The 24,116-nt window shown below is 42.8% G+C and overlaps 1 protein-coding gene across 2 annotated transcripts in view; it reads left to right on the top strand.

The window, feature by feature from the left end:
* Positions 1–1,345: 1,345 nt before the first annotated feature.
* KIAA1755 (KIAA1755 ortholog) overlaps positions 1,346–24,116 on the top strand; it is an 87,156-nt gene continuing 64,385 nt past the window's right edge. The window contains exons 1-6 of one of the 2 annotated variants that reach the window (XM_040436075.1): positions 1,346–1,446; positions 4,406–5,724; positions 9,455–9,655; positions 11,382–11,505; positions 14,170–14,263; positions 19,525–19,611. In XM_040436075.1, coding sequence (XP_040292009.1) covers positions 4,938–5,724; positions 9,455–9,655; positions 11,382–11,505; positions 14,170–14,263; positions 19,525–19,611 — 1,293 coding nt within the window. In that variant the 5' untranslated portion in view covers positions 1,346–1,446; positions 4,406–4,937. Of the gene's footprint in view, positions 1,447–1,710; positions 1,767–4,405; positions 5,725–9,454; positions 9,656–11,381; positions 11,506–14,169; positions 14,264–19,524; positions 19,612–24,116 lie in introns of those variants that run through there. The other variant, XM_040436076.1, reaches the window with a different exon arrangement.

The raw sequence follows: 24,116 nt of genomic DNA, 5'->3' as shown, positions 1-24,116 counted from the left end.
GTTCCATGGGCCCGTATAAAAATAGAAATTGTCCTATTCTTGACTGTTTTGCACCAAAAACGCTTGTAAAAAAAAAAAAGGAATGAAAACCCATGAGGTTTTTTTACACGCCAAAAATAGGCCTTAGGCCTCTTTCACACGAGCGTGACGGATTGGCTCCGGATGCATTTAGTGAAACTCGCACCATTTTGCAAGCAAGTTCAGTCAGTTTTGTCTGCGATTGCGTTCACTTGTTCAGTTTTTTCCGTGTGGGTGCAATGCGTTTTGATGCGTTTTTCACGTGCGTGATAAGGTTTACAAGCAACATCTCCTAGCAACCATCAGTGAAAAACGCATCGCACTTGCTTGCGGATGCGATGCGATTTTCACTCAGCCCCATTCACTTCTATGGGGCCAGGGCTGAGTGAAAAACACAGAATATAGAACATTCTGCGTTTTTCACGCAATGTAGAACTGATGCGTGAAAAAAAAACGCTCATGTACACAGACCCACGAATTGGTCAGGATTCAGTGCGGGTGCTATGCTTAGATGTCACGCATTGCACCCGCGCGGAAAACTCGCTCGTGTGAAAGAGGCCTAAGGGCTCTTTCACACGAGCGGATGCCGTGCGGGTAATCTGCTGTGTAAAAGAGAGCCAAGCCCCGTTCCAGACAACAGAGACACGGAGCAGTAACATGACTGATAATGCTCCGTGCCTCTCTGTGATCTTTTTACTACAAACTCACAGTGAGATAAAGTTGTCACCGGGATTTTGTAGTAACAAGATCACAGAGAGGCACGGAGCGCTATCAGTCATGTCACTGCTCCGTGTCTCTGCTGTCCAGTGCGGGGCTTGGCTGTCTTTTACGCAGCGGATTCCACGCACGGCATCCACTCGCGTGAAACAGCCCTAAGTGTTATCACAAAATAGTAATAATGCAGCTTCCGATATTTGATGCCATCGGCTCTGCTACATCTAATGCAAAATCTCCGCCGCTGGATGTAAGAGGTCGTGGTTCCGCGGAGGGTCCAGTAGCTCCTTGCACAGGATACTTTTTAGGGTGTGTGAATGGGTACAAGTCCCAGCAGGTGACTGTTGATACAACTGTTAGCTTGTGATCAGTGCCAGCGAGCAGAGGGGGGAAGGGAGGGGGCTTCTATTAAAGTCTGACAGCCTGACACCAAGCACTGTCTCCACATTCCTGTGTCTTTGGTGCAGCTAAATTCGGAACACAGCCCTCCAATCACATCAATGGAAGGCACAGGGAGGGGGTCCTTCAAGGGGAGGCTTGGTGGACTGTAGGTGCCAGGGGGTTTGTCTCCTTGTCCCTTTTATTATTTTTTTGTGGCAGGAACAACTTGGTGACTGGAGGTGTGTGAGAAGCAAGTTGGAGCCGGCAGCCCCTCCTGAGAAGTGCAAGCAAGAAGTTTTGTTGCGGGCTTCTGCAGGCGTCCATCGCTGGAAGGTATTATGTGCTTAGCATGCTTCATTAGGTGCAGACTTGGTGACGTGGGATGTCGCCCATGCACATTGGGTTTCTCCTACGCTTTACTCTTTTCTTTCTCTGCAGTTTAGTCTTACACTTCAGGACTACTTTCCCAGCATGCATTGGGTTGCATTGTCAGCCATAATGGGGGATTAGAGAATGCTGCTCCGATTACAAGGCGGCTCTAGCTGTACAAGGCACCTGCCACTATGTGAAACTTATTTGGGTTGGGGGTCCCTGGGAGCATTTTTGAGGACATATCTTCACCCATCTGGATAGGATACACTGACCGATTCCACGTAAGCAATCCATACATTAAATATCTATGCATCCCTCATCTATGGTGCTCCGCATCTTATAGACTCTGCAAGTTAATTCAAATTCATTGACTATTTCCACCATGTTTCTGCCTAATAATGTTGCCTGCAGTCATATTTGTGCCTGGTACTGCTATGCGCTGGCACTAGGGTACTGAGTTACAGGGCATCCTCGTGGTTTGTATTTTCTGCAATGGTTTCCTCCTTGTTTTGGGGAACAACCCAACAGTTCAGCAAGCCACATGCAGCCATGCCACCCGGGACAGCCAACAGCAGCATGATTATACGGTAAAATTAGGCAGTCATTGGTTGCCACAAGTGGGCATGGCTTGGCACCTTTGGGCTATACCTATAGTTTGCTCCCGCAATGCATAAATATACTGATGGGTTGCTTGGCTCTAGTGTTTTTTGTGAAAGGCCATGCAGCTCTATAGTGTAGTGGATATGATTCTTGGCTGTAATGTAGAAGGTTGTGAGTTCGAATGCCTCCAGAAACGTTTCAGAAATAGAGGCTAAATTAGATTTAAATACACTGGGTGTCCCCAGGCACTGACTCCATATATGCACATAGCTATATATGGAGTCAGAGCAGGGACTCCTAAGCCGAACTAGAGTCCCAACACCCTCCCCTCTTCAGAGCAGGGGTTCCTGGTTTAATGGTTCTTCCATTGACTTCCATTGTGCTCGGGTGCTCTGTAGAGTTCCCGAGCATTGGTAAGTGTTCTACTCGAGCACACGAGCACTTTGGTGCTCAATCAACACTACTTGGCTCCTTATAAAGTCAGTGACCATACACTGAGAACAAAGGATCTGGCAATTCAACATGCCGAAAATTGTCTTCCCCAACCTAAATGCTCATACACATGAACGTGTGCTGGCCGGGCCCATATTGCGGCCTGAAAACAGCAGGTCCGCAATATTCTGGACCCGGCCATTTTTGCACCGCATCACGGTTGCGGACCCATTCGCTTGAATGGGTCCGCAAACCAGAAAGGTCCGATGCGGAACAGAGGCACGGAACCCCACCTCCGCACCGAAAAAAAATTGAATATGTTCTATTTTTTTTAGTTGCGGACGGATCATGGACCCACTCATCCGCGTGGATGTTGCCCGTGCATTGGGGACCGCAAATTGTGATCATTGACTCAATCATTTCCCTGTGTAGACATGCTCCTGATCACCTGAAAATGAGATCACATCTTTGACACAGCATTAAAAATCCTTGCATGTCAGAATGTGTAATCAGGGATGGGGTGTGCTGACGACAATAATGCAACTGTATCTGTACAATCCCATTAGCAGTCCTTCAGGCACATACAGTGGCAATGACGGCCCATGTAAATGCATCTAAACGAGCTCCACTTGACTGGCACTCAAAAAAATCTTCCCATGTAAATAGACCCTTAAAGGGGCATTTATCAGGTAGAGAAAATTAATACAAGGCACTTACTAATGTATTGTGATTGTCCACATTGCCTCTTTTGCTGGCTAGACTCCTTTTTCCACACACACATTATACACTTCTGATTTCTATGGTTACGACCACCCTGCAATCCAACATCAGAGGCCGTGCTTGCCCACCATAGGAAAAAACGCTGCCCTATGAGCACTCCTATGGTCCCGGCCACCTGAGTGACCAGTTCTTTTTCCTATAGTGTGCAAGCACGGCCACCACTGCTGGATTGCAAGGTGGTCGTAACCATGGAAACGAGCAGTGTATAATGTCATTGGAAAAATAAGTCTAGCCAGCAAAGGAGGCAATATGGATAATAACAATACATTAGTATTAACTTTCTCTACATGATAAATGCAACTTGCTGAAGTGGTTGGCCAGTTAAGTCGAAATCAACAGGTTTGCCCAACCTGAGTCTAAGGTGTGCCGCCACGGCGCCACCTCTAGCTGAGTTGTTCCCTGTACATTGCACAAGGTGTACCATATATTGCCCAAATAATACAATCATATAGGGTAGAAATATCCATACTATACAGAAAATAATTACCACTACTATACTGTGCTCAAATAACATTGCCTTAAAATGCTCAAGTAACACTGCCAGATGCTTGCCTATAACATAGAGAGTGGTTTCAGGAGTTCCCAGGTCATCAGGGTCTATGGTGCCTCCCGTCATCAGTGACGCCCAGGTCACCCATGTCTAAGGCCTACCCTGAATATAGTCACAGAGATACAGCGGTGATGGGAACATCTATAAAGCAATATGCTGAATTCTGTGTACGGCGCTGCATAATATGTTGGAGCTATGCAAATGACATCAAACAAATGTTCACTGGCAAAAAAAAATTGTAATGATGGTTGATTGTCCTTTTTCTGGTGATGTGTGAATGGAACCTGAGGATGCCTCAGTATCTGCTGCCTGCGCTTCTCTGTACTGCTCCATTCATCTCTCTTTCGGTGGATAAATGCCAATGAACTCCTGCTAAACAAACATTTATTTTTTGCCTCGCCATGAATAATAGCTCAAGGCCCACAGGAGAATGTAAACATGCGGCGATGGCTGTTGCCTGCGCTATTATTTATCACAGACTGTGCTTTATTCCCTTGTATTTGCACGAATCCTATATCATAAAGCATTTTCTTAATTCAATTTATATTCTTGCTGCAGGTCTCCTGGAAGCTGCTTGTGTCGCTTCATTACAAGGCTGCTTAATGTACTGTTTAATTGAAGTCTCCATGCTGAGTGCTTGGTGGCCGCACCATGGCTGGTCCCCATGTGGACTCATAACCGGAGACGTGTACTGGAACGTTGACTCTGATCCATCTTCTTGGGAGTTGCTTCAGGACGTTAAGAGGCCATGACAGGTTCAGGCTGTTCGTTATAGCACATTGACTTTTTAACAGTGGCACAAATTTCTGCATCCAAGCCTAAAAATCTCTTTTAATTGAATTTCTGACTACTTGGTGTGGACACATTCCTGGAGATACCAGTGAAATGGTGTGAGCCAATCCATAAAGAAACACAACCTCAATTTTAAAGAAAATTCTGAATGTAAATCTAAAATTGTGTTGTCTATGTTGCCCCATCACCAGTCACTACCAAAAGTCTTGTATCAATAAATAGGATCAGTCACGTGAAGGAACAGATCACGTCATACTTCCTTGGAAAGATAGTGGAACTACAGGACTAATGTTACTTCATGCAGAACAAAACCTCATATTCCTTTAAAGGCTTTTCAGAGCTTGAAGAACTCATTGGCCAAAGCGAGAATCTAATGACACCACACTTGGACGATACAGCAGACAAAGATCTGGAAGGAGACTATGTGGACCTCTTAGAAACTGCTGTCACAGCAGAAAATAAACCATCCATTTCTTGCCACCGGGAAATGGGGGATTCTTCCAGGGTCCCAAAAGTCAAGGGAGATCCTATTTCAAGTGTTGCTAATAATAAGTGGGTGTGTGGGAGAACTCAGGCCAGTAAGGAAGGGGTGTGTACCCCATGCCTTAGGAGAAAACTCAACAAAGATTTGAATGTCAAAGAAACAAAGTGCCGTTTCCGTCAATCCTACCTTGCAGCTCTTAAAAATCCAGTTAAGTTCATCTCAGCACCTATGGCTGAAATTTTGGAAGAAACAGTGAGTAGGTCCAGTACGTTTGCTGCTTTGGAAAGCCCTATTTGTTCACGTCGTAAGCCTCAAAACCAAACATCTTCTTCCTGGCTTTTTCCTGGGAAAACAGACTCAAAATCTGGAGATATACAAATACAGAGTACTTCAAGAAATTCAAAAGTGACTTCTTCCCCTGGGGCAGACTCTTCTCCATCGCTTGTACACAGATTCTCTTTTCTAAAAGGACAGCGTGGTTCCTCATCATCAGGAGATGGCCTTCCCATGGATAACAGCTCAAATCAGTACGGTGGAACTTGGAGAAGGGTATCTGCCGTCTGCTCTCCTAGACTTAGCCGAGCTAAGTTCTCCGGAAAAGGTACAACTAAGGGGATTATAGCAATTACAGTATAATTGAACCCTTGGTGAACTATATTTGTGAATGATGTCAATTGCCATATCATAATCATCCCCTATAGCCATGGAAGGATGCAGGGCTGCAAATGTTATCAAAGTTCTTCCTTTGCCACAGGGAATGAGTCTAATATTAAGGGTACTTTCACAATAGTGTTAACTTTTTCCGGTATTGAGTTCCGTCCTAGGGGCTCAATACTGGGGAAAAAACTGATCACTTTTATCCTAATGCATTCTGAATGGAGAGCAATCCGTTCAGTATGCATCAGGATGTCTTCCGTTCAGTCACTCTTATGGTATTTGGCCAGAGAAAATAACGCAGCTTGCTGCAGTATTTTCTCAGTCCAAAATTCCAGAACACTTGCCGGCATTATTTTCCATTGAAATGCATTAATGCCGGATCAGGCACCAAATGTTCTGGCAAAACGGATCCGGTTTTCCTGTCTGTGCATGCGCAGACCTTTAAAGATGCCCCCAAAAAAATTACCGGATCAGTTTTTCTCCGGATGACACTGGAGAGACGAATCCGGTGTTTCATTGCATTTGTTAGACAGATCCGCATCCGGATCCGTCTACAAATGCTATCCGTTTGCACGCGGATTTCCGGATCCGGCAGCCAGTTCCGGCGACCGAATTGCCTGACGGATCTTCACAACGCAAGTGTGAAAGTACCCTTATATCAAGGATTTGGATATCAAAAAAGCTCCACTCTAACTCATAGTTTATGCCTAGTATTGAAGCTTAAAGAGAACCTTTCACCTGGAAAAACATTGTGAACTAAGTATGCTGACATGGAGCGCGGCGCCCGGGGATCTCACTGCACTTACTATTATCCCTGGGCGCCGTTCCGTTCTCCCGTTATGCCCTCCGGTATCTTCGCTCTGTAAGTTATAGTAGGCGGTGTCTGCCCTTGTCCTGTGGGCGTCTCCTTCTCCTAGGCTGCAGCGCTGGCCAATCGCAGCGCACAGCTCACAGCCTGGGAGAAAAAAACCTCCCAGGCTGTGAGCTCTGCGCTGCGATTGGCCAGCGCTGCAGCCTAGGAGAAGGAGACGCCCACAGGACAAGGGAAGACCCGCCTACTATAACTTACAGAGCGAAGATACCGGAGGGCATAACGGGAGAACAGAGCGGCGCCCAGGGATAATAGTAAGTGCAGTGAGATCCCTGGGCGCCGCTGTATATGTCAGGATACTTAGTTCACAATGTTTTTCCAGGTGAAAGGTTCTCTTTAAGCCTGGAATGGAAGCGAGCTGCAATACCAGGCCATGCCCATGATCAACAGAAACAATTCAGAATCCGGTCTGACTGTACGCAAACCATAGGCATCATTCAAAAGCAAAATCCAAAAAGTTGCCAAATTTCTAATGGCATGGCGTTCTTGGCTGCCTGGTAGGTGGGAATTATTCTGATGGCTAGTAGCTAGATATGGTCCTCATACAGTAAAAAGGAATAATTCCAATGTGTCCATTTCTTTTTAGTGGCTCAAATAGTGATTTGAATGAGTAGAGACGTCTCATGTGATCATCTTTTAGTATGGTTTCATGACATGTTGATATTCTTTGTATTTATTGTAACTTGATGCTTAGAACCTGACACTTGAGGGATAGTTAAACTGCTTTTAAGTTTTGACCCCTTTGACAACCATGTGTTTGCATTCACCACCAGCTATATAGCACAGCTGCATATCGGCCATGCATGCAGTCCTCAAATAGTACATCAATGACTAATGTGTCGACCACATGTTTCTGACAGCTCAAAAGTTGTTCACTCACCATTCACACAGGCAGTCCAATTTATCAGTAGCATGTTTTATTATGAATGTATTTTCCCCTAGAAGCGTTGGGGAGGGGCACCCTATGGAAATGACTCCAGTCAATGAAGTTGTAAAGGGTCCATTGTTTTAATGCAAATACGTTTGAATAATTTTCAGTAAAGTGAGAAATTGCTACTGAAATTCCGGGAAGTTTTGTCAGATTTGATAGGAAGAATAGTGCAGCATGCAGCACTAAATTCTTCCTGTCAAAACTATGGACGCTATGACAAAACCTGGAGAGAACGCATCATAAGTCAGTGGGGTCCATCGGATTTTGTTGACGTCAGTTATGTCGTTGATCTGGCAATGCATCATGGTTTCCGTTGGTGTAGATGGTAGTGTAACCATAGCCTTATTAGTGGACTATACCTATCATTTATGTTCTCCATATTATGTTCAGACTGCTTAGTCAAATCTGCCGATGGTGACAATCCCACCACTCTGTATTCTTGTCATTAGCATGTTGCATGCATGAATACTGCTGCCAGGGAGAGTTAGAGGACTGCTCGGACTGAGAGCAAGGGCACTCGGTTTGAGTTTGAGGACAGCTCAGACTGAGTACGGGGGCAGCTTGAAATATGATAAGTCATCCATATCAAATTGGTAAGGGTTTGACATTCCGCACCCCCACCAATCAGCTGCTTAGGGTCAGAATGGAAACTATACAATGGACAGAGCTGGAAGACAGCACCATACACCATGTAGTGGCCATGTTGGGGTACTGCAACTCAGCTCCTATTTAATTGAATCAAAGCTAAGGTGCAGGATGCTGGCACCAGAAAATACATAGTAGATGGTGCCCTCCAGGCACTTTATAGTTTCAGTCACCGGGAGCTGCCAAAAACATCTGATTGGTGGAGATGCCAATGGTCAGTCATCCACCGATTTGATATTGATGACCTATCCTGAGGATAGGTCATCAATAGTTAAGTCCTGGAAAACCCCTTTAATTGGAGATTCAAAGATCTAAACCGGGTATATCACTTTCGGCACATAAGGTCTATGAGCTAAATGGCTCATGTTCAATAAAAAGGATTTATGAAGGAAGTGAATTGTGATCCCTTTTACAATGGAGAACAGCAGACAGATCATTTAGGCACTAGGGTAGTACTTGTGGGCCCATATTCAGATTGTGTCTACAGACCCCTGATCCTTTTAGGGGTATTCCCATCATAGACAATTATAGCACTCCAATGAAATACTATAATGTCCAATAGATGAGGGTTCCACCTCTGGAACCTCCATCTACTTCAGAACATGACTTGACCCCTGTCCCGCCTGATAAGGTAGAAAGATCCAATCTGATATTGGATCATTTTCATTAATAAAGGAATGGCCAAGTCTAATATTTTTGACTCATTTGTTTGATTTGGTCATCTTTCTTTAGGAATTTGATTTATGCAGAAATATTGACATTTCTGAACGGTTCACAAACTTTCAAGCACCACTGTATATTTAGTTGTGTTTCTTCTTGATGCACCAGAACTCATCTGTAGGATATATGTACAATTATCTACTTTTAGTTACCTTCATCTCACACTCTTGACAAGTGATCAGGATGATAATCTTGCTGTGTACAAGCTCTGTGTATTTTTTCGGGAATCAGATCTCCTTAGGATGTAAAAATAGGCTTTGACCTTGTGTGCTCTCTTCAAAAGCATAACATATTTCTGTGACACACAGAACCATAGGCTCCTCTTTGGAATTGGGGTTCACACTGTGTCACATACTTTTAATAGCAATGTCCTAGCTTGGAAGTCATGCGAGTTAATGCAAAGCTTTCAATACTTAAGCTTTAAGCTAGGATCCTGAATTAAACCCTCAAATGGTACTATCATCTGTTCTTGGATATGTTTTATTAAAATGTTATCTTTCCCTTAAGCTGGATCGGCTGCAAATACAAACCCTGGTATCGAGGTGACGTCTTCTGTCCAAAAAGTGCCATCCAAGACTGGACTATGGGTATCCATCATAGGATCTCCATCAAGAGGATCCATTCCATGGGAGACCATTACTGATCTTCCAATCCAGTGCCAGGATCTCAGTGCCAAGTTATTGTATTCTGGGATTGCTTGTCTTCCAGGTTTGTGCAAGTGATAATTTCTACTGTTTCTCCTTTCAGAGTCTTGCTTTAGACCGTAGCAATTTCATAAAACACACAGATATCTTGGTCATAGTCACAAGGGTGCATCTACTGTCATTATTGAAAGGGCCTCCACCGATCCTAAGGAAGGTACTGCTGGCCCTGACCACCTGCAGCTTGCACTCCCAATCCCACACATGGTGCAACTCCCAGTTCTCCAGTAGGGTGTTAATTAGATAACAGCCTGGTAGTATTAAGTCCTATTACATGAGCCTATAAAGTGTTCATAAGTATGCTTGTTCTCCATCATAGGCCTGTGTAAACATGGCAGCAATCAGCCGACAGATGAGCAATCCCTTGTTTGTCAGCTTATTGCATCTTTTATGCAAGCCTGAAAATCACAGTTGTCAGCAGCATATCTCCAGGGGATGAGTTGCTGACAATTTGCGAACTCCATGGGGACCAAATGATCATACTATTCGTTTCTCCAACAATGTGCTTTGGCCTGTGTATGAGTGCCAAATCAACTTGTTATACCAATGATCAGTGATTGTTCCGAACACAAATCGGCACCTATAAAAATACCCTTAATTGGACAATGTATGACTGTATTATTTGAGCACTACATAGTAAACTATAGGAGGAGCATAAACAGAAGGTTCTGCACAAGCCACATCTGACCTAAGGCCAACCTGATCATAGACATCTATAGAGAAGTCCTAGCACCCACGTGTTTAATGAGGTTCTCCAGTTTCCCCAGGCTTGTTAGTTTATGACCTGTCACCTTCTGTGTTTGGCAGTATTTCTGTGCAGTTATCTCATGATGTCCTGCTCTGCTGGATGTCGACATGTTCATCTTGTTGTAGGGAAGCTTTCATTTCAGCTTCCAGCAATTCAACCAACATAAGCTCTAGGAGATGGCATACTCATAACTGCTTGCAAACACATGGGCAACCTGTGTGTATGCAAACTCTAAACTAATTAAAAATGTTGGCGTATGTATTCACATGCTTTCTTGTAGAGCTATGAAGGTCTACACTGTGCACTTACAATGTGTGGGCTCCAAACACATGTACAAGGAGCCCATACCCTTCTATGGTGTATATAGTCACTTCATGGTGCCTCAATATGGGAATGTATTACAATGATCCTCTACTTTAGAGGTAATGATTCTAATAGAGAAAACCTCAAGGGTCCATTGGAGCATGCCATGAGTAGACTTCCAACGGTGCCATATTGGGGCTCTGTACAACTCAATCATTGTAAGGAGTCATATGCACCCATGAGCCTGAGTCCTTAACCTCCTTCTGGAATGGAACTAGATTTGGTCTTTGGTAGAAAATGATACATGGGCAGGAGACAAAGAAAGCATCTAGATTCTTTACTTACAGCTGCTGTGGTTGTAACATAACTTTTGATTAGTAGATAGCTATTCCTTTGACCACCTTCCCCCATACACATGTCCAACCCTTGTTTCCCCTGACATCTGTAGAATCGTATCATCTACTAGAGTCGTGGACACCACTATACACAAGAATGTCCGGTTCTGCCAAAATTAGTGGGCTTGGCCGACATTCATCTACTGTGTATGGCCACCTTTAGTTTGTAAATGCTATCCTACTACCATGGTGGCCTCACTTTACCAAGAATGAAGGATTGTATTAATTGTAGAATACTTACACAATGCTGTTATCTATATGCATTAACCTGATCATTATGATCCTAGGGAGTCGAGATAAACTGGGAAGGGCCGTAATCCAAGTGACCACAGATAGCACAGCGTGGGATGCCACATGGTGCTCTGTAAGAGAAGTGGCTCGACTCTTCCTCTATCTTTTTTCAGTGGCCAGGTAAGATATGACATCTACAAAATCTCCGAGCTTCACAAAACTGTGAAAGAATAGTAGTACTACTATGATGACAGACAAATAAAGGGAAAATGGGTCCAGCACAATTTTTATTTAAAAAAAATGTGCACATTCTAATTTTCATATTGTAAGTGTAGCAATAATGCAATTCAGATTTATCCATGTTGCCAGTGTTTGCATGTGCTGCTGTGTATAGTGTTTGCTTTTAGACAGATAGAGAAACAATAGTTAGACAGACAGAAAGACAGAATATAAATGAGGAGATAGATAGATGGTAGACAGGATAGATAGATAGATAGATAGATACAGTCATGTGAAAAAATTAGGACACCCTTTGAAAGCATGTGGTTTTTTGTAACATTTTTAATAAATGGTTATTTCATCTCCGTTTCAACAATACAGAGAGATTAAAGTAATCCGACTAAACAAAGAAAACTGAAGAAAAGTCTTTTCAAGATCTTCTGTAAATGTCATTCTACAAAAATGCCTATTCTAACTGAGGAAAAAGATAGGACAACCCTTGCCCCTAATAGCGAGTGTTACCTCCTTTGGCTGAAATAACTGCAGTGAGACGGTTCTTGTAGCCATCTACCAGTCTTCGACATCGGTCTGAGGAAATTTTACCCCACTCCTCAATGCAGAACTTTTTCAGCTGTGAGATGTTTGAGGGGTTTCTTGCACGTACAGCCCTTTTCAAGTCACCCCACAGCATCTCAATGGGATTCAAATCTGGACTTTGACTTGGCCATTCCAGGACTCTCCATTTCTTCTTTTTCAGCCAATCTTTGGTTGATTTACTAGTATGTTTTGGGTCATTGTCATGTTGCATGGTCCAGTTCCGCTTCAGCTTTAATTTTCTAACTGATGGTCTCACATGTTCTTCAAGCACCTTCTGATACACAGTAGAATTCATCGTGGATTCTATGATGGTGAGCTGACCAGGTCCTGCTGCAGCAAAGCAGCCCCAAACCATGACACTTCCACCTCCATGCTTCACAGTTGGTATGAGGTTCTTTTCTTGGAATGCTGTGTTTGGTTTACGCCAAACATGTCCTCTGCTGTTGTGTCCAAATAATTCAATTTTGGACTCATCTGTCCAAAGAACATTATTCCAGAAGTCCTGGTCTTTGTCAACTTTATCTCTGGCAAATGTCAGTCTGGCCTCGATGTTTCTCTTGGAAAGCAAAGGTTTCCTCCTTGCACACCTCCCATGCAAGTTAAACTTGTACAGTCTCTTTCTGATTGTAGAGGCATGTACTTCTACATCAACAGTAGCCAGAGCCTGCTGTAGTTCTCGAGATGACACTTTAGGGTTTTTGGAGACCTCTTTTAGCATCTTGCGGTCTGCTCTTGGGGTGAACTTGCTGGGGCGACCAGTCCTGGGCATGTTGGCAGTTGTTTTGAAAGCCCTCCACTTGTAGACTATCTTCCGGACAGTGGAATGGCTGATTTCAAAATCTTTTGAGATCTTTTTAAATCCCTTCCCAGACTCATAGGCTGCTACAATCTTTTTTCTGAAGTCCTCTGACAGCTCTTTTGCTCTCACCATGGTGCTCACTCTCACTTCAACAGTCAGGAGCACACCAAACTAAATGTCTGAGGTTTAAATAGGGCAAGCCTCATTCAACATGCAGAGTAACGATCTACTAATTATGTGCACCTGGTGTGAGATCTGAGCCAATTTAAGAGGGAATACATGTGAGGGTGTCCTATCTTTTTCCTCAGTTAGAATAGGCATTTTTGTAGAATGACATTTACAGAAGATCTTGAAAAGACTTTTCTTCAGTTTTCTTTGTTTAGTTGGATTACTTTAATCTCTCTGTATTGTTGAAACGGAGATGAAATAACCATTTATTAAAAATGTTACAAAAAACCACATGCTTTCAAAGGGTGTCCTAATTTTTTCACATGACTGTAGATAACGGATGGATAGATAGGAGATGAAGGGACGGACTGAGGGACGGATGGACAGACGGATAGTAGACAGAATAGATAGATAGATAGATAGATAGATAGATAGATAGATAGAAGGGACAAACGGACGAACAGAGGGACGGATGGATGGACAGACGGATAGTAGACAGACAAATAGATCGATAGATAGATAGAAATTAGATAGATAGATAGATAGATAGATATGAGATAGATAGATAGATATGAGATAGATAGAGAGATAGATAGATAGATCTGAGAGATAGATAGATAGATAGATAGATAGATAGATAGATAGATAGATAGATAGATCTGAGAGATAGATAGATAGATAGATATGAGATAGATGATAGATAGATAGATAGATAGATAGATAGATAGATAGGAGATAGATAGATAGATAGATAGATAGTAGGTAGATAGATAGATCTAAGAGATAGCTATGAGATAGATAGTTAGTTACAAGATATTTTATTTAATTATTTATTTTACTCCCTTGTATAGCGCTGACATATTCTGCAGCGCTTTAAAGACATTAGCATCACTTGCTGTCCCAGTGGGGCTCACAATCTAAATTCCCTATCAGTATGTGATAGATAGATAGATAGATAAAAAATACAAAACTGGAAACAGTAATATTGATGGAATACATCTCTAATAATATATAATATGAAATAGTACATTATTTTGTGGAACTATATTTTTTTCTTCCAGAAAGGAGATAAGAGACTTAGGACTTATGATTTTAGTGGATGCCAGAAAGCACCCTCCATCTCCATGTCTCCACGCAGCACTGCAATGCGCCCAGGTAAGTGCACAATATAACGGAGGCATACGGACATGGCACTTTATACATCAGTGCTTGGTGCTACCATATTACAGAGATATTCCGCTCTAGACATAATGCTTCTGGATGGAAAAAAAATGCCATTATATAACACCTGATGGAGAATACCACAATTTTTCTTTCCGTTGGATCCCATACCATATACCCCTCGGTACATCTATGGGTGCCACGTTACAACTCCCTATAAATCCTGGCGTGTACAGAGCCATAATACTGCCGTGTACATTAGGCTGTAGGGTAGAGGTAACAGACGTTTGGTACCTGCTGGTTCAAGACGTGCTTTCATCCATAATGGACATGATGCAGAGCGATGAGGGCTTCAATTACTCAGATTTCCTGAACTGTCTAAAGATCACCAAGAAGCTGGAAATCCACAACATCCTAAGATTACATAAGATGTCATCAGCGCACAAGCGGTTAACATGGAGATATGTGCGACTCCGAGTGCCCAGCCCAAAAATGACATTTGAGGATTAATTGCCCCATTAGGCAGGAGGGTTCCATAAAGTTTATTAGGTGGTAATAACGGAGGCTGCCTGTTAAAGCGAGACTGCTTTCTAATGAGTTTAGACTGCTTCTTTAATGATGTACACACTGAATCTAAATATAGACGATAGGAAGACGTATATCGAAACAGCATCTATTAATTGCCGGGTAAATGATAAATGTGTAACAATTATCTTCTTCCACCAGCCTCCATATATGAAAGTGGGAACATCTAGAGGCTGCTTTGCTTCTACGCTGGTGCCTCCACTTTGCGCAGCTGCAGGAGAAGAAGGGGGAAGGGGACACATATTACACAGAGGTGCAATGAACTGTTAGCTAAAGGGATCCTTGCAGAAGGAGATTATTTAAATGAGGTTTCAACAATGGAGGAACTGGTGGTGGGTGACGGCCATTGTCTATCCTTCGTCTCTAATGAGATGCTCATTGTACTTTACTACTGCACTGGCGAGGCCGCAGCACAACATAATACCCAACCGTACATGGCAAAGACAAATTAGGGTACTTTTATAGTGTTACCGTTTTATTTTTATTTTAAGTTGGTCGGCATTCATTTGAAACTGTATGGGGGATGAATGATCGTTAGTACGATTGTTCATTCCCATTCTGTTTGCATATTGTCGGCAGCACACCCCTTTATCCCACAAGATGTGGGAAGCAATGTTTTTTTATGCTCACATGAAAAGTGTGTTATAGCGGATTAGGGCTCATGCACACGACCATATCCGTAAAACACGTATCCGCAAAATACACGGATGACGTCCGTGTGCATTCTGTATTTTGCAGAACGGAACAGCTGGCCCCTAATAGAACAGTCCTATCCTTGTCTGTAATGCAGACAATATTAGGACATTTTTGCATTTTTGCAGAACGGATATACGGAAATGGATTGCACACGGAGTAACTTCCGTTTTTTTTTGCGGACCCATTGAAATGAATGGTTCCGCATACGGTCTGCAAAAAAACCAGAATGGACACAGAAAGAAAATACATTCGTGTGCATGATTAGGTAGAAGAATTCATCTCTTTTGTACTCAATTTCCTAGAGATGTTATTCAGACTTCTGTGTAAGTGACGTACCGCTCAGTATTCGGACGCTCTGCAGTCTGATGCGCTCCTCAGACCTTTCATATGACATTAACATTCATCAATTACCTGCTAAAGACATTGATAATACACTAGTTCAGCATGAATTGTGTTCTCCTCAGCTCTCTGTCGCCCCCTGCTGAATACTGCACTTTGATTAATCAAAAGCACCGAGGGAACGGGAGTGACAACCGATCCGAGCATGTTTGGCTTCAAGGCCTGAAAAACTAAACTAAAGGGGGGAATTTATTATTAACAGCTTTGTGACAGTTTTTTTATTTTAAAAAAATCTCAATTTCTGCAAGAAATTGCTGAAAAAAGATTTCACTACCTACACCGTGCCTGGCAAATGTTGAAAAATCGGCGTGGTATAATGGCCGGAGACGTCTGGTAACTTCTAGACAGATTTATCAACGCTAAAGCCAGAAGATCCTGTAACATTTGGCCTTAAAGGGGTTGTCTCATCTCACCATTAATAAGGCGAGATGAGACACAGTCCCGGCCAGGCCGGCTCAATGAGAGCTATTGTAACATCGGACGCCAAGGAGCTCTGCTGTTTACCCGCCGGTGATCAAGACTGTGTCTCATCTCACCTTAGTAAATCTACACCTGTTCAAGATAAAATGTACTAAATATATTAAAGATCATCTGTCAGCAGCATCAAACTTATTAAACCAGGCCTACTACTTGGTTGGGTTAATCCTGCTGATTAAAATAGTACCTTTCTTGTGAAAATTGGTTGCGGCGTTCTCGATAAAAAAAAAAGACTTTTATTCTTTAGGTAAATGTGGGATTCAGTACACTGAAGGGTGGGGCCAGCCCTGGAACCCTGAGGTGTGCTGGCCCCACCCCTCGGTGCGCTGAAGTTAGGATTTGTATACCGAATATTTGTATACCGAGTCTTTTTTCTCTGGAACCAATTTTCACAAGACAGGTATCATTGTAGTCAGCAGGATCAACTCCACCGGACAGTACGCCTGGTTTAATAGGGGTCATCGTCTGTACAGGTGTTTTTTTATGAGGTGTTTGCTTCTTAATTGATTTACCTCCAGTCACTCCAATGATATTTTTTGAGAATGTTATATGAAATGTCAGTCTTAAAGGGGTTATCCGGGAATTTAAGCTGTTGGAAGAGGCCACAGTGATCTGTCAGTGCTTATGCCTCTTCTTAGGCCAGTGACATCACCATACATGGGTCAAGTGACCTATCTGCAGCTCAGTCCCATTCAAGTGAGTTGCAATACCAGACACAGCCACTATGCAAGGTACGGCGCTGTGTTTGGTAAACCGTGAAGAGACCACAGCGCTCACCAGAGTTGCATTGAGTGTAGCGGCCTCATCAAACAGCTGATCGGCAGGGCTTCCGGGAGCCGGACCCCCACCAATCTGACATTGATGACCTATCCTATGAATTGGTCAGCAAATTCCTGGGTAGCCTCTTTAATCGATCTGCTCTAATGTCTTTATTACACTGTCTACAATAGCTTTGTCTGTGTCTCAACTCATAAGTGTCAATAAGCAATACAAGAGCGGAAAGTCACCCCTAGACCTCCATTATAAGCCTACCTTCATTGTAGTCTATCTCACGCCACTCATTTACATAATTTGATGCCGGCATTATACAGGAACACAAGCAGTGCCGCCATTGACAGTCAAGAGACGTGGGAGGGAGTATCCCCTAATGAGCGAGACTTCCTTTTATTAACAAAAACAGGATTTTATTGACAAAGACTACTTTTAATTGCAAACCAGGGCTTTTAATGACTGCCACAGTGCGGCTATAGGGCTGATCCTGTCTAGGGATGATGGCATGCTGGCATTTGTGATGGGTAATTACTGCGTAATAATTCCATCACATGGGACTATTGTCTGCTCGATTTGACTTTTTGAGGAACTGAGAGTCCATCACCTTCCTACAGGACATTACGTAGGATTTATTTTTATTTTTTACTTTATCTTAAGCTTTTGCTACAGTTTTACATTCACATCTGCATTTATTGCACGTATTGCTTGAGTATTTCATAGTGCAGCTCTCATGTATCTTTAAGAATAGTAGACTCCGAGGGTGAGACCAAGGGTTAGGACAATGCCACCTTAGGCCTCATGCACATGGCTGCGTTAGGACCTGTAGAGGTGTTGTATAAAGTCATAATACAGTGATATGGGCCCACACTCTATCTCTGTAGGCCTACGGTTTCATGCAAAGGAAAGAGATGATTTCTTTTCTCAAAATTTTACTGTATTCGAAGAAAAAAACAAAGGCCATTTTCCACCAGTTGCCAAATTCTGGGGATATTCCCCTCCAGAAAACATGTTTCATAATATGGTCCTATACAAAGGCACCCACAGCAGATGTCCATGTGCCGCCGACAAGCTCCTGGTATGCATCTCTGCCATGTGCATGGTGCCTGGAAATTTGTGGAAACTTACCCCTTTGGAAGGCACGTCAAGCGTTCTCGAAGAGCGATAACAATATATATCTTAATGAGGTTGTCCAGGACCCGGTAAACTAAAGGTTCCTTTACACTGCTCAGTTGTGCAGATGATTGTCGGGAAGGAGACCACAGTGAAGGAGACTATATTTACATGCAGCAATCTCCTTCACAGTATGGAGAGGAGTGATCGCTAATGCCATCGCTCTTCCCCATATAGAATCATTGTTTGCAGGCAGCAGACACTGTTTAGACAGCCTGATCTGCTGCTGCCAAATTGTGATTTAGGTGTCCGTATGAACAATCCTATTACCCGATGAATGAGTGTTTCACTTGTTCATGGGGTAATCGGTGGCATCTTTACACCGTCAGATTATTGCTAATGAGCGTTCCTACAAACCCTTGTTAGAGATGATCTGCCCGATGCTCGGCCAGTGTATAGATCCCATAAGGGTTAGAACCTGAAAGGACTGCAAAAATGAGATTTACCAAAGCAACTATTGTAAAAGATCTGCTGCTCCACCTGCTGAAAGTATGAGGCACTTGCAGTACATAGTAAAGTCACATCCAATGGTCGGACAATAGCGCCACAAATGCAATACTACAGCCAAAGGGTCATTTCACACAACCGTATCTTACTGTCTGCATCCGTTCCGCAATTTTGCGTATCTGATGCGGAACCATTCATTTCAATGGGGCCACAAAAGATGCAGATAGAACATTGTATGCTGCCCTTATCCGCACTTCAGTTCCGTGGCCCTGCCACAGCATTCAGAAATCTGCTTTACAGCAGCCACATGGGCCATAGGCACAATGGTCATGAGATTTTGACTTCTAAGGCAGAGTGTTCAGGCTATGCTCAGTGACCTGTGTAGAAATCACTGTACAGGGAGAGATACATAAGCTGGTGGCTATACAAAAGTATTATCAGTCATTGTTATCCTGCCTGTGATGATAATGAAATGACTGCTGAGAAGTGATATTCACAGAACAGGAAGTCTCAACATATTATTAGGCTTAGAGGCCAAGGCAAAAATTTCAGTAATTTAGGATTATTTAAAAAAAATATAGAGATTGACATAGTATTAAAAAATGGGAAAATTTGTAAAAAATATCCTTTACATAAAATCGTGTTTTAAGCAGTAGGCTATTTTCTGATAACATGTAGCTTTCTCCTGACTATCTCCCTTCACTCTCCAGGCTTCCTCTCCTGGCTCTATCCAGAGCACTGTCATTCTTGTAGAAAAGGAAACAGCTCCCCAGCTGGACAGGATGCCTGGACTACAAGTAAGTCCTTACTGCCCTTATCTCATTCCTCCCTTCTATATCTGTATTCTGATCTGATGCATTTAGAAATTGTCTGTTGTTAATTAAATGGAGCTAAGCTGCAATACCAGACACAGCCTATGATAACAGCAATGCAGTTTGTGAAAAAGCAGCCATTTTTTCTCAATCCTTAAGTCAGTCTGTCCCTTGGCTGTACAACCCCAATTCCAAAAAAGTTGGGACACTTGGTAACATATAAATAAATGTAAGTAAAAACTTGCACTGATTTACAAATCTCATGGATCCATATTTTATTCACAATAGATCACAGAACACATATCAGATGTTGAAAGTGAGACATTTTACAATTTCATGAAAAAAAATTTCTTGATGGCAGCAAAATCTCCCAAAAGTCAGACTGCACTACTTTAACCACCTCAGCTCCCCTAGCGTAAACCCCCTTAATGACCAGACCACTTTTTACACTTCTGACCTACACTACTTTCACCGTTTATTGCTCGGTCATACAACTTACTACCCAAATGGATTTTACCTCCTTTTCTTCTCACTAATAGAGCTTTCATTTGGTGGTATTTCATTGCTGCTGACATTTTAACTTTTTTTGTTATTAATCGAAATTGACCGAAATTTTAGCAAAAAAATTAAATTTTTCACTTTCTGTTGAAATTTTTTTCAAACAAAACTACATTTCTATATAAATTTTTCTCTAAATTTATTGTTCTACATGTCTTTGATAAAAAAAAATGCAATAAGTGTATATTTATTGGTTTGCGCAAAAGTTATAGCGTTTACAAACTATGGTACAAAAATGTGAATTTCCGCATTTTGAAGCAGCTCTGACTTTCTGAGCACCTGTCATGTTTCCTGAGGTTCTACAATGCCCAGACAGTAGAAACACCCCACAAATGACCCCATTTCGGAAAGTAGACACCCTAAGGTATTCGCTGATGGGCATAGTGAGTACATGGAAGTTTTTATTTTTTGTCACAAGTTAGCGGAAAATGATTTATTTTTTTTCTTTTATTTTTTTTCTTACAAAGTCTCATATTCCACTAACTTGTGACAAAAAATAACATTTTACAAGAAACTACCATACCCCTCACGGAATACCTTGGGGTGTCTTCTTTCCAAAATGGGGTCACTTGTCGGGTATTTATACTGCCCTGGCATTTTAGGGGACCTAAAGCGTGAGAAGTAGTTTGGAATCCAAATGCGTAAAAAATGCCCTGTGAAATCGTAAAGATACTCTTTGGAATTTGGGCCCCTTTGCGCACCTAGGCTGCAAAAAAGTGTCACACATGTGGTATCGCCGTACTCAGGAGAAGTAGGGAAATGTGTTTTGGGGTGTATTTTTACATATACCCATGCTGGGTGAGATAAATATCTCTGTAAAAGACAACTTTTTTTTATACAAAGTTGTCATTTTACAGAGATATTTCTCTCACCCAGGATGGGTATATGTAAAAAGACACCCCAAAACACATTGCCCTACTTCTCCTGAGTATGGGGATACTACTATATGTGTGACACTTTTTTGCAGCCTAGGTGCGCAAAGGGGCCCAAATTATAATGAGTACCTTTTAGGAGGGCATTTTTAGGCATTTGGATTCCAGACTCCTTCTCGCGCTTTAGGGCCCCTAAAATGCCAGGGCAGTATAAATACCCCACAAGTGACCCCATTTTGGAAAGAAGACACCCCAAGGTATTCCGTGAGGGGCATGGCGAGTTCATAGAAGTTGGTTTTTTTTTGGCACAAGTTAGTGGAAATTGATTTTTTTTTGTTTTTTTTCTCACAAAGTCTCCCTTTCCGCTAACTTGTGACAAAAAGTTCAATCTTTCATGGACTCAATATGCCCCTCAGCGAATACCTTGGGGTGTCTACTTTCCGAAATGGGGTCATTTGTGGGGTGTGTTTACTGTTCTGGCATTTTGGGTGGGGCTAAATTGTGAGCAACCCTGTAAAGCCTAAGGCTGGGTTCAGACCTGAGCGTTTTACAGCGCGTTCAAACGCGCTGTAAAACGCTCAACACATGAAAACCAATGCTTCCCTATGGGCCTGGTTCTCACTTGAGCGTTTTACAGCGCGTTTGAACGCACTGAAAAACGCCCTACGCTCAAACAAGTTCTTGAGCTTCTTTGGGGCGTTTTGACGCGCGTTTGTGGCCATAGGACACTGCAGTCAATCACACAAACGCGCGTCAAACGCGCGTTTACTAATGCAAAAAACGCGCACAAAAACGCGCGACAAAAACGCGCGTTAAACGCGCATATAGAATGCGCTCAGGTCTGAACCCAGCCTTAAGGTACTCGTTGGACTTTCGGCACCTTTACGCACCTAGGCTGCAAAAAAGTGTCACACATGTGGTATCGCCGTACTCAGGAGAAGTAGGACAATGTGTTTTGGGGTGTATTTTTACATATACCCATGCTGGGTGAGAGAAATATCTCTGTAAATTGACAACTTTGTATAAAAAAAATTAAAAAGTTGTCATTTACAGAGATATTTCTCACACACAGTATGGGTATATGTAAAAATACACCCCAAAACACATTGCCCTACTTCTCCTGAGTACGGCGATACCACATGTGTGACACTTTTTTTGCAGCCTAGGTGCGGAAAGGGGCCCAAATTCCAATGAGAATCTTTACGATTTCACAGGGCATTTTTTACGCATTTGGATTCCAAACTACTTCTCACGCTTTAGGTCCCCTAAAATGCCAGAGCAGTATAAATACCCCACAAGTGACCCCATTTTGGAAAGAAGACACCCCAAGGTATTCCGTGAGGGGCATGGCGAGTTCCTAGAATAAAATTTTTTTGGTACAAGTTAGCGGAAAATGATTTTATTTATTTTTTTCTCTTACAAAGTCTCATATTCCACTAACTTGTGACAAAAAATAAAATTTTACATGAACTCGCCATGCCCCTCACGAAATACCTTGGGGTGTCTTCTTTCCAAAATGGGGTCACATGTGGGGTATTTATACTTCCCTGGCATTTTAGGGGCCCTAAAGCGTGAGAAGAAGTCTGGAATATAAATGTCTAAAATTTTTTACGCATTTGGATTCCGTGAGGGGTATGGTGAGTTCATGTGAGATTTTATTTTTTGTCACAAGTTAGTGGAATATGAGACTTTGTAAGAAAAAACAAAAAAAAAAAATAAAAAACAATTTCCGCTAACTTGTGTCAAAAAAAAAAAAAATCTTTTATGAACTCGCCATGCCACTCAAAAGTGATCTTTATAGCGCCGCAGCGATTTTACGGTGTTTTTACAGTGATCAGAAAAAAAAATTCTGTCACTGCGGTGGGGCGCCATTCACTTTGCGGATGTCTGAATGGAGCCTTACAGGGGGGTGATCAATGACAGGGGGGTGATCAGGGAGTCTATATGGGGTGATCACCCCCATGTAAGGCTCCATTCAGACGCCTGTATGTGTTTTGCGGATCTGCGGATCGGATCCGCGGATCCGCAAAACACATACGGACGTCTGAATGGAGCCTTACAGGGGGGTGATCAATGACAGGGGGGTGATCAGGGAGTCTATATGGGGTGATCACCCCCCTGTCATTGATCACCAACCTGTAAGGCTCCATTCAGATGTCCGTATGTGTTTTGCTGCCTGTGTCCTCTGGTGGTCGATCCAAGCAAAAGGGACCACCAGAGGACCAGGTAGCAGGTATATTAGACGCTGTTAACAAAACAGCGTCTAATATACCTTTTTGGGGTTAAAAAAATCGCATCTACAGCCTGCCAGCGAATGATCGCCGCTGGCAGGCTGTAGATCCACTCGTTTACCTCCCGATCCTGTGAACGCGCCCTCCTGTGTGCGCGCGTTCACAGGAAATCTCGCGTCTCGCGAGAGGACGCGCCGATGGGTCCAGGAGGAATAACCCGGCCGCCCGCAGGACGCAATCCTGCGTTAGGCGGTCGGGAGGTGGTTAAAAACAGGCAGGATTCTGTACTGGAAATCACTACATCAGCTCAGGAACACTTTCAGAAATCATTGTCCGTGAACACAGATCAATATGCAATCCACAAATGCAAGTTAAAGTTGTATCATCAAAAGAAGAAACTATATGTCAACACGATCCAAAAACACCACTGTCTTCTCTTGTCCAAAGCACATTTAAAATGGACTGAGGCAAAATGCAAAACCATTCTGTGGCCAGATGAATCAAAATTCGGAAATTCTTTTTTGAAACCATGGATATCATGTACTGCGGACTCAAGAGGAGAGGGACCGTCCAGCTTGTTATCAGCGCACAATTCAAAAACCTTAATCTCTTATGGTGTGTGGCTGCATTAGTGCCTATGGCGTGGGCAGCTTACACATAATAGAAAAGCATCATCAATGTTCTTTTAGAACAACATATGCTCCCATCCAGACATCTCTTTCAGGGAAGGCTTGCATAGTTCAGCAAGACAAAAGCTAAACCATATACTGCATCTATCACAACAGTATGGCTTCATAGAAGAGTCCGGGTGCTGAACTGGCCAGCCTGC

This window comes from Bufo bufo, chromosome 6, assembly GCF_905171765.1.
Source record: "Bufo bufo chromosome 6, aBufBuf1.1, whole genome shotgun sequence".
Classification (NCBI taxonomy): Eukaryota; Metazoa; Chordata; class Amphibia; order Anura; family Bufonidae; genus Bufo; species Bufo bufo.
This window is presented reverse-complemented; position numbering and strand designations above follow the sequence as displayed.